Genomic DNA, 10,959 nt, shown 5'->3' with positions numbered 1-10,959 from the left:
GAACAGCTTCTCTCCCAGAGGACACAGCTGCCAGGAGTGGGACAGCTACCTCACCAGCAGTTGGAATGGAGGATTGCTTTATGCTGGAAGCATAGTAAAGCTATGACAAAGTCCATGGGGAGATGAGCAACCAGCTATGAATGGCATTACTTGGGAGCAGGGGGTAAGTACAGGTGTCAAGTTACAGGTGTCATGCTGAGTTAACACACAAGCCGTGGCTTCTTAAAGGGCTTTTTACAGTTTGATTTGCAAACAGGACTGCCATTCAACCTCATTCGCTCTATGATGTCTACTCAAGTATAGATAAAAACCCCAAAGGCTGAAATGGATTTCATTGTGAAGGCCTTAAATTAACATTATTACAGTAGAAAATACAGGAGGTAGAACATAACTGAAAGGACAAATGCATGTTAGAGTCAAATTATAACAGCTCCTGTAAGCTACTTGAAACAGTTTTAAAAACTAAATCTGGTATTTCATTGCCTATAGGAAACAGTTAAAATAAATTGCCAGGAGAGCCCTTGTATCATGCCTGATACAGGGAGGTAGGGTGTAAGAATGAGGACACGTGAGACCAGACACTTATCTACAGCTGTTTGCTTTACTGAGGACAGAGTTTCACAGGTCAGTCACCCTCTTCAGCTTCAGACTCTGACTCTGGAACAGAGAGACCGCATTAGCAGGCTACCAGCAGGCACCCTTCCCTTCCCCCATCCCCACGTTCAGCTGCTGCCCCACATCCTGTATAACAGCTGCTACTGCATCCACAGCACTTCAACTTTCCTAGTCACTACACGCTCCTCTAGTCACAAAGGAGCCATTAACACACACACCCAACCCCCCCAAAACAAAGCAGCATTGCACTAAGGTTCCCCAAAACAAACCAGCTCAAATTGTGAGCTAAGCTGCTGGTTACCTTCTTCAGCATTCTTGAGCCATTCAACGAACTTTTTCATTTGCTCCAGAAAAACGCTCTTTCCTTTTGCAAGGTGTGCATCTTTGTACCACTTCAGGATTGGTTCCTCACTCAGAACTTCAGCTGTAAGGTGTGCAAGAGCAGAATTAACACAAGTTTCCTAGCATCACAGCATGTTATTCCCTGGGTATGGCAGGTCACACCTGTGCAGACATGCCTCCTATTTTAAAACTCATAACCATCCATTTCAGACTGGCTGCTGGGGACTTCTGGAGCACCACACCTAGGAGCTGCACTTTCACTTCCACTATTTCAAAGCTACCCAAGCTTCGGAGAATTTGCATCTGTTCCTAGGTGTTGACTAACACCCCAAGCACACCACAGGAAGCATTTAATGTTTAGCTAAAATTTTACAAGTACAGTATCATCTACAGTTTAAAAACAGTGTCTGTTTATTCCTGTGGTATTTCTGCACATGCACAGCATGGTTTTCAGTAACACCTTTTAACCCATTTCACAGTGTAGGGCACCCTAGAACACCTTTGTGATCTCAATCCTCATCAGGGGACCAAGAAGAATACATTAGCACACATCCCTCCCTAACCTGAAAGGGCCAAAGAACCATAATACCTCAGCTTAGCTTTGATCTATCAAACCCTTAAAAATCCTTGTTCAGAGGAGTACTTCCCCATGTACCTAAGACAGCTGCATTCACCTTTGCAAACTAGAAATTCTTCAGCTCAAAGTGCAGTGTTGTAGCACTGATCTTCCCTAAAGGCCTTATCAGGACTGAAACATTCTGCAGATGCAGGCTTTGGGAAAAACACACACACACAAAAACCCCTGAACTGAACAGGAAACAAATCCCCAAAATGCCATGCCAAGTAAGTTACCTTTATAGAAGAGCACCACTATTTTCTGGAAGGCCTTCATGAAGTGAATGTTGTCATAGCAATACTCCTGAATCTTCAGCAGAAGAGTCAGCTCTGACTGACCTTGGGTAGTAAAGGCAGCGAGTAGAGGGCTGTATTGCTGTAACAAGAAGTTGGCACACACAAGCACATTTATTGCCTGACAAGACGCAGTGTAACTGTGACGACTGGTTTCAGAGTTTCCACCAACCACTGCTTACACATTCGCAACTCCCACTTCAACCCAGAGTGCTGCTGCGGAGAACACACTGCTTTTGTCTCGATCTAGACTATAATACCACACTGAAAAGGGGAACACCCCCCATCTAATGCCATCTCTGCAGTAGAGGGGTTGTAGGTTTTCACTCATTTAAAAAAGAAACTGCAGACAGAGGGAAGCCCAAGCCAACAGGTGCAAAAGTCCATAATTAAGTTACAAATACCTTCAAATGCTTAATGGCTTGCTCTGCTACCAGCTCCTCCTTTTTGTTCCATTCCACTGTGCTCATTACACTTGACCAGATTATGGCTACCACAGTCTGTTCTGAGATGTTGTTTTTCTTCATCTCCTCCTTCACATACAAGATTATCTGCCAGTTAGAACAGAAGAGTCAGCACAGGCCATATGTCACACAGTAACCCAGAAGCCTTCAGAACCACTAACACCACCCTTGATCATACAGCAGGATTCAGGATGTCAAAGACTACAAAACTAATAACAGAACACTCTGGTCCTAATTTTAATTCTTAGTGAGAACTAGGTATTTAAGTATTTAATTAATAATGTATCTTCTTCAGATAAGTATTGCAGACCATTTCAGACAATTTGAGTGAAACTCCTACAGAAGCGCTATTTCAAGGAAGGGTAAGGGGAGAAAACAAACAAAAACGGCCTCTCTACCTGGTCTACAGACAAATACTCACATCCTTGAATGGATCTCCCCGTGACATCTGCTCCTGAAGTTCTTTCTGCAGCTCTTTGCGAGCTCCTATGCTTTGCTGGTTCCGAACATACTCAGAAAGTTCTTTCAGTCCTGCTTCAGTGAAGTACTTGGAGAAGTGTTCAACACTTTGTTTATTGGCTGGGAAGAGTTCCTGAAAACAACGTTTAGAACAACTTGTTCACAACAGAAATGTATGTTGAGTACTTTGCTGGTAAATGCTGTTCACTAAGCTGGCCCAAGCAGTATATCAGTCATTTCAGTGGTACTCACCATCAGCCTGTTATCCATGTTTACTTTACGAAGACTGACAGCCACTGCGTTAATATCTTTCTCATTTATCCATGACTTGAACAGCTTGACTGCAAAAGCTGCAGAGACACCTGTGCAATAGGATTAACATTAATGGCATTCAAAACAAAGGGAATTGTAAGGCCTGAGAGTACAGAGCACCAGGTCTGTCAGAACCCTGCCCTGATCAAAGTAGCTATGCTCAGAGGCAGCCCTAGCAAAGTCTGGAGTACCTCCATGCCTGCAGGTAATGCAGCCTGCAGCATGTTGGACTTTTCCTACTACTCAGAATCATGAAGGCTTCCCTATGCTAAATTCAACTCTCCTTGCTACAGTCTAGGAAGTAGTCTAAACACATGATACACCTTCTGCACCTCCAAAGGTTCCTCTCCAAAATACAGTACTGCCTTTCTGGGCAACAGTAATGATAGCAGCCCCCAGTGTCATGCAGGGCAGTCCTGCACACAAATTGGCCAAGAACACTACTTTTCTAAAGTCTTAGCAAAATTTCCAAGTTGCAAGGCAAGGCATTTACCTCTGCAAATCCTGTGTTAAATCTAGCACCAGATGAAGCTGCTAAGTGGCAAGGATGTACAATCATTACAATTTCTATCTACTTGTCATGGTTCTGGTCCCCACAATACGCTCCTAAAAGAGGAACTGGTCAGCACTTACCTTCTTTAACCAAGTTCTCATTGTAAAGACTGTTGAGAATAGATGCATTAAGTGTCCCATTGGCTAGCAGGATACCCGTCAACATGGCCAGTTTGTTCCTCTCAGACTCTGAGAACCCTTTCAAGAACAGGAGCAGCTGCAATAAATACAAAGGTCTGCATAAAGCTACCGTCTCTCACTGAAGTTTAGCCGCTGCCTCCATGCTAGATACTTTTGTTTCAATTAAGCTATTCAATGAGAAATACTAGTTCACCTACAGTCTTCTCTCCACTAGTCACAGCTAGCTAGCAAGAACTCAGTGTGATTTTCATAATACATAGTATGATACAGCTCTTCTGCTCAGTGATTTACTAGCCAATTTTGAAGGTTTGTGTGCTGATAAGGACCTACTCCGTACCTTTTTGACTTCATCTTCAAAGCCTTTCTCCAGGTACTTGTAACGCCTGATGAGCTTGTTAAAAACCTAAAAAGATACAGTGTGTTATTTTTTTTTTTTGCTCTGGACTACAATTAGAATTGAAAACAATAAAAACCAAGTTCAATTAAGTTCAACCAAACTCTTTAAATCACTTTTAGCTTCAAACAATGTTACTTTATCTTTTTTAGTAAGCTTCTTATAGGCATGCTTTTTTTTTTTTACTTAAACTTTCAGCTACACAAACATTTCTTGACTACTAAACAGTTCAAGTTGAATTGCACTCATTTCAGAACTAACCTGAGCAAATGCCTGCATGGTTTCTAGGTCTTCCTGTGCTGCAAACACACAGACGTTTGTGCGCGTCATGTCATCTGCCAGGGTACCACCTGGGGCTAAAGAAGGGTTTCAGCATTAGTGGCATTACTCCTCAGTGAGTGTACTGAGTAGTCTTCACACCAATAACTTCAATACATTTCCATCTGCTCCACCACCATAGTGGAAACTTAAAAATCAGCAGCATAGATAGGAACACTCAAATACTCTGACCCCTTACTGCTAAGTGGGTTGACAACACACACTGTTTACATAAGTGTAAGTCAACATGGCCATGAGCACCACCTGCTTTACAGGAAGTCACTGAACTTGCTTAAACTTACCAAGTGTCTCTTCAGTGTCTGCTGCAACAGTGCTACTTTGTAAGTGTCTTTGAAATAGCAGAGTAAGCCACAACAGGAATGAAACATACAGGGATGCACGTTCAAAATTCAGTGCCCCAGAGATGACCTGGAAACTTCTATTTTGAAAGGTACTTCAGCTTTCTAGCTGCTAATGAGAAGATGCTTCTTCACCATTCCTCATTTTAATACAGGCATTTGACTGGTAGCCAGGTTGCTTCACTAAGGGTGACCTGAAGTCACCAACTCCAGTGCCAGAATACCTCAGCACCAATTTCTATGCCATCACAGATACACGGGGAAGTCTTTTTGTTATTCATTAGTCAGAAGCATGACTTAGAGATGGTGATAAGCATTAATAATTATAATAAGGTGGTAAAGCAACAGGGTGCTAGTTTTCATTTTGGCCTTGTCTGACTAGGCATCAAAGCTTGTCTACTTAGCTACTTGTTACAGAAAGGGAATGAAAGACTACCGTTACGAGCATTAATGCAGCAACGCAGTTTTCTCTTCCCTCTCAGGCTTCCTCCTGGAAGGAACATCACCTAACAGTATGCACTGGTTAAAGACTCTTCAATGCAAGCCCACACATTACAACAAGTTGCACATTAATAACTTCAAGTATCCGTGCTCCATGTGACAGATAAGTTTCACTTGTTCTGCTAACAGCCCTTGCAATACTAACAAAAGGAACACCACAGTAACTTCAGTCTACACACTTTTCTAATACAGGATCAGAGGATTTCAGGGGTTAGAAAGGACTCAAAGAGATCATCGAGTCCAACTCCCCTGCCAGAGCAGGACCATACAATCTAGCTCAGGTCACAGAGGAATGCATCCAGATGTGCCTTGAAAGTCTCCACAGGAGACTCCACAGCCTCTCTAGGCAGCCCGTACTGTACGGGTCACAGACCACTGGAAAAGAAGTTCCTCCATGTGTTGCAGCTTACATCCATTGCTCCTTATCCTATCACAGGGAGCAAGTGAGAAGAGCCTGTCCCCTCCCTCCTGACACCCAGCCCTCAGATATTTATAAACACTTATTAAATCCCCTCTTCTCCAGACTAAAAAGCTCCAGGTGCCTTAGCTTCTCACAAGGCATGTGCTTCAGTCCCCTAATCATCCTCATTGCCCTCTGCTGGACCCTTGTCCAGCAGATCCCTGTCCCTCTTAAACTAGGGAGCCCAAAACTGAACTCAGTACTCAAGATGAAGTCTCACCAGGGCAGAGTAGAGGGAGGAGAATCTCCCTTGATCTGCCAGACACACTCTTAATACACCCCAGGATCCCATTGGCCTTGGCCACCAGGGCACATTGCTGTCCCATGGATAACTTGTTATCCACCAAGACTCCCAGGCTTTAAGATCAGTAGCTACATGAAGTTAAACATTTGGAAAGCCTTGCCTTTCAGCATTTGTTTGCTTAAGTCACCTGACATTACTACAGTATCAGTGTGAAGACCTCCTCAACATCCAAGAGATCCCTCCTCCCAAACCAGCCACCCCTACTGCAGAACTGCCATCCACAGTCTGACTGTGGCACCAAATCAGGTAATTCCTCTCCTCCCACTATGCATTTAGGTCATTTGAATTCTATTTCTGTTACATTACAGAAAAATCTTCTGCAACCAACAAATTTCTCATTTAAGTTCTCCTCCCCAACTACTGCCTAACAAATGCTAAAATCTGAGACAAATCTTTTCCAGTCTAGGCAGAATAACATAAAGGGTCCCTGCTATCTCTCACTAAATGGTATTTAGTCAAGTAGGGAATGTGAAGTCTAAACCCTGAAGTACTTTTCTTTAACTACTTTCCAACCTCATTTAGCTTCATCTACTTCTTACTGGTTGATGAGCATCTCTTCCACTCTTCGCTCTGCATGCACAGCATGCACGTGAGTTTACAAGGCTTTTCATCATTATATTGCACTGCCTCAGTTTCCTGCATATACTGCTGACTACATCACCCTCTCACTTTTCACTCCTCAACATCCCTTAGAGCCCACAACCTCACTACTGTCAACAACAAATAATGCAATAGCATTTCCAAGACTAAGCACATCAGTTTCTTCTGTAAACAGTATTATACTGCAAAGTAACAGGGCAGGGTGCACAAAGCACAGGATTATGTCAGAGTATTTCAGAGCAACACTGTTGGCCTTCTGGCCACAGACCTGAAGCAAGAATTTATTCATCTCACAACAGCAAATATGAACTTGACTAGGGTCAAGATTCACTGGTGCTGAAAAACAATAACAATCCCATGTGTTTTCCTTTAAGCTAAGTTCATACAGTCTACACTTTGAAGAATGCAAACTCATGCAAAACTGCAGCATGGGATACAGAGTACTTCTACAGTAATCTGATTGCTCAGTTGGTCATTAAGATTGTCAGACAGTTTACCACAGATAACTTCTACCCTGTTCTACACAGTCAATGGGCTCTTTAGCAGAATGTTTACACTGCAAGAAAAAACAGTGAGCTTTCGTAAAGTCAAGTGAATAGAGGCTGACAGCAGCCCCACCAAAGAGACTTACCCAGCATTCCACCAGCCACCAGGATGTCAAAGAGAGTTTCTGCATAGCGGCGATAGTCAAGTTTTGCACCAGAAGCATCAAGAAACTTTGCTACTGCCTCCAAGTCAGTGCCAGTTTCAGTTAAACCTTGAATAATACAGTCCTGGAACTGAGTAGGGTCAAACCTCTCTTTTTCATCTGTAAAGACAAAGTGTTGAAGTAAAGTTGCCACGTATCTGTCTGGATTTTAAAGTTGTCATTTAAATCTTACTGAAAAACAAGCCACAAAAACCAAACCTGCACTGACAACCCTTACAGCTGGTATGAATTAGCACCAACAGTGACACTGTAAGCGTAGCCTAAAATTATTTTCAATGACCAACGTAACTCTCTTACTGTTTTCACTCCCCTATTCAGTCAAAGCCAGGGGAAAGGCTATTGAAAGCTAAAACTTAGTTACCTCTAATTGAATTCTTACTGTACTTTCACTGAGAACAATTGTTTCCAAAGATCATTAGTTGGCTATAATAAAGCTTATCTGACTTCTCAGCTTGATTCTTATACCCCTGTTCACATATCAAATCACTCTTTCCCTCCAAAAGGGCTTAGATCTATTCTGGAAAGTAATTCTCAATATGTGTCCCTACAATTTTGTACATTTGGCACCATTACTTATGCTCTATTTCAGCCTTTTGTCCTTACTGTTTTGGATTAAATATAACAAGTGAAAAGCTGCATATCATTATCATGTTAGAGCCAACTGAGAGTAGTTGCTTTTTTGGCTACAAAGACCATCCTTTCCTCTAAACATGGAGATAAACGAGTCTGAAGCAATTGCTTTGCCTCAGGAGCCTGGGGAAAATGTAAAAAATTGAGCTAACTTCTTAGCATTAAATGTTAAATAATGGACTGTAATTGCATATACATTTAGCACCCTTTCTTGTTGCTAAAGCAGAACACACACTTCTTCACTCGAGATGTATCAGCTGATCACAGCCTTATGGTCACTATAGGGTAGGGCATAGCTCACAGGCAACAAATCCACCCAAGTAACTAACAGAAAGCCTTAAATGAGTAGAAAGTTGAGGAACTTTTCTATCTCAACTTCTTACGTTATGCAAAATATGATGAAAAGCTTCCAAAGACACAGAAGTCAGCTGCAAATCTTACTTTGGATGCTGTTTACAACACCTTAGCCAGTTTTGTTAGCATGTGTTAGCAACCCTTCTGCACGGGGCATATGAGTGTCCCTGCATTTAATGCAAGTATCAACATGTTATTAACAGCTGGGTGGAAGTCTAGAAATACCAGATCATCTGCTGGACACTAATTCTCTCAGGGTGCTTTACTTTAACAATAAAACTGGTTCTGTAAGTCAACATGTACTTCTGTACAGCTTAATTGCTAGTTCGTTGGCTACAGCATCCTCAATGCTACTGGTTTGAGATGGAACACTGCTAGTATATTGGTTAAACAGTATTAAACAAAAATTCCAAGAGCTGTTGCTACTTCCTATATTTATTTTTTACCTATATTTCCTATATTTAATATTTACAAAAATATTAAATTTCTGATCAAACCTCTTATCAACTCTTCTTAGGGGAGCGAGCTGTGCACATACACACAGGCACTTGCAGATCCCGTGCTTTGGGTACTTTTCATTGTTTGGGCAGGGAATGTGGGATTTATTTATTTAAATCTCATAGCATTAACAAGACAATGTCATTTTTTATCTAGGGGCTAACAACAAAACTCCTACTAGGTAAGATACACCTTAAATATATGCATTAATCTGCCACAAGCTTGTGCTGTAGTTCCCCTGTAGGTCAGGGGTACTTCTTACTTTTGTTTTCAGGCTAAATACCCTCAATACAACTGTTCTAGAACGACCATCTCTTCAGGTTATCACCATAAATTCAGCTACAATTCTACTGACAAATGTTTTTTATCAGTGCAGAGAACATTCCAGCACCCCGAGTTCGCCTCAAGACCTGGTATTTACCATGCTCTCATTTCAAAGATTTATGGCAAGAGCATAAAAGGGTTAGTTCGTTTATTGAAGCACCCGACGTTTTACTGGGGGCTGCACACACAGCACAGATAGCAGGCACCAGAGGTATGCGCACTGGGAACAGCTTACCTCTTTTCCTCGTTTTAAAACGCTGCCCTGATAGCGTCGGCTTCTGCGGCTTTTGATTATTCATAAAAGACACCCTGCAAGGAAGGAGGCACACACCTCAGGGCGCTGACGACGGAGCCTGCCCGCATTGCCGACCCGGGGGCTTGTTGGCCGTCCTGCGTGCCGTGCCCCGCCCGCTCCCCGCCCGGCCTCCCGCTCTCGGCGGCTGTTCCCAGCCCGCCCTGCGCTGCAACGGCGTTGCTCCTCCTCCCCTTCTCCCTTCCGCAACCTCCATTTCCCCCAGGGCCTAAGGCCACTAGCAGGGAGGCGCCGGCCCCAGCCGCGGCTACCCGGCAGGCATCGAGGCTCCTCAGCCAGAAGCAGGGCGTTGGCGGGGCCTACGCGGAACTGGAGCCTACGCGGCACCCCATACCCCCATCGCACGGCGCGGAAGCGGCGGCTTTGTTGCCACCACGCTCCGCTGCCGATACAGGGGAAGGCGGAGAGCGAACCCCTCCTCCCGAGTGCGGCGCGGCTGTTACGGCCTAGCAGCCCCACGCGGCCACGCTACCCTCCGCATCCCCGCGGCGGGGCACGACGCCCGCCCACCCGCCAGGCCTGACTCCTTACCGACTTTAAGGCAGAGAGAAAATGCCCAAGCGGCCGAAGCGCAGACGTGCGCAGGCAGTAGCGAAGAACGACAGCGGCGAAAGCTCCCCAAACGGAACCAGCACGAGAGGAAGAGGGGAGGGCCGTGCCTCGCCCCGCCCGGGACGGACCATCCCGCTCCGCCAGAGAGATGGAGGGAAGGGGGCCGGGCTTACCCGGGGTGCGCCGCGGGCCCACCGCCACCTAACGGCATTCTCTCTCTCTCCCTCCCTCCCTCCCTCCTTCCGCACAGTGGTCGCGCCCGCCTCCCCACACCCTGCCGATTTTACCGTCACACTCAGCAGCAGCCCGCCCCCCCCCCGCGCGGCGCTGCGCGTGGGTCAATCCATCGAGAGAGCGAGGCGTCCCCTGGCGGCCCCGCCGCGTGCCTCCCGGGCTGCGGAGAGCCCAGTACGGCCCGGCCCGGCCCTTCCTCTTGTCCCTGCCAGTAGTGTCCAGCCCGGGCGCAGCAGGGACCGCTGCCCGGAACTGTCCACGGAAAACAGAGCTGGGCAAGAAGTTCTGGGGGTAGGCCCGAGTTCTGCTTTGCGTCGGGTTTTGGCAGGGAGTCGCGTGGGCTGCTTACAGCACAGAAAGGCCCAAGCCTGGTGCAAGGCAAGAATTTTCCCAGGCTTAGAAATTCTCCACCAGCCTAAGGTGGTCCTGCACTCTGTGTGCTCACCAGAGGCCCAGCTGCAAAAGTTAATCTGTCCACTGACTGGACCTGGTGGAAGGAGCCAGCACTGAGTGTTGCTGCTACTCACGTTCCCTTGGAAGCCATTTCAGAGCCCGAATAAACCCACGGGCTCCCACCTTGGCTTTCGGCACTAACCTTCACAATGTGCTTCATTC

At 45.4% G+C, this 10,959-nt stretch overlaps 1 protein-coding gene across 3 annotated transcripts; it reads right to left on the bottom strand.

Annotated features, from left to right (window-relative positions):
- Nucleotides 1-155: 155 nt before the first annotated feature.
- On the bottom strand, nucleotides 156-10,286 carry BZW1 (basic leucine zipper and W2 domains 1). Of its 3 annotated transcripts, XM_054172592.1 has the most exons (12): nucleotides 10,090-10,286; nucleotides 9,481-9,554; nucleotides 7,362-7,538; nucleotides 4,450-4,544; nucleotides 4,132-4,197; nucleotides 3,735-3,870; nucleotides 3,042-3,151; nucleotides 2,752-2,922; nucleotides 2,271-2,417; nucleotides 1,810-1,948; nucleotides 917-1,039; nucleotides 159-657 (listed from the first exon to the last, which is right to left on the bottom strand). In XM_054172592.1, exons 2-12 carry the CDS (start codon nucleotides 9,542-9,544, stop codon nucleotides 626-628), a joined length of 1,260 nt encoding a protein of 419 aa, XP_054028567.1. In that variant the 5' UTR covers nucleotides 9,545-9,554; nucleotides 10,090-10,286; the 3' UTR covers nucleotides 159-625. The 3 variants fall into 3 exon arrangements, with proteins under 3 accessions (XP_054028588.1, XP_009894792.1, XP_054028567.1); XM_009896490.2 differs by lacking the exon at nucleotides 10,090-10,286 and having other exon boundaries at nucleotides 158-657; nucleotides 9,481-9,550; XM_054172613.1 differs by lacking the exons at nucleotides 9,481-9,554; nucleotides 10,090-10,286 and having other exon boundaries at nucleotides 156-657; nucleotides 4,539-4,544; nucleotides 7,362-7,439.
- Between the last annotated feature and the right edge of the window lie 673 nt (nucleotides 10,287-10,959).

Source organism: Dryobates pubescens, chromosome 2, assembly GCF_014839835.1.
Source record: "Dryobates pubescens isolate bDryPub1 chromosome 2, bDryPub1.pri, whole genome shotgun sequence".
Lineage (NCBI taxonomy): Eukaryota > Metazoa > Chordata > Aves > Piciformes > Picidae > Dryobates > Dryobates pubescens.
The sequence above is the reverse complement of the archived record's forward strand: the minus strand, read 5'-3'. Positions and strand labels throughout refer to the sequence as shown.

What these genes read in the sequence shown, in the direction of transcription:
- BZW1 (XM_054172592.1), bottom strand. Translation starts at nt 9,544, where the DNA reads ATGAATAATCAAAAGCCGCAGAAGCCGACGCTATCAGGGCAGCGTTTT. An exon ending in GGTGGCTGGTGGAATGCTGG is followed by an intron (nt 4,545 to 7,361) that starts GTAAGTCTCTTT and finishes ACCCTTCTTTAG; the next exon opens with CCCCAGGTGGTACCCTGGCA. An exon ending in TGAGAACTTGGTTAAAGAAG is followed by an intron (nt 3,152 to 3,734) that starts GTAAGTGCTGAC and finishes CCTATTGCACAG; the next exon opens with GTGTCTCTGCAGCTTTTGCA.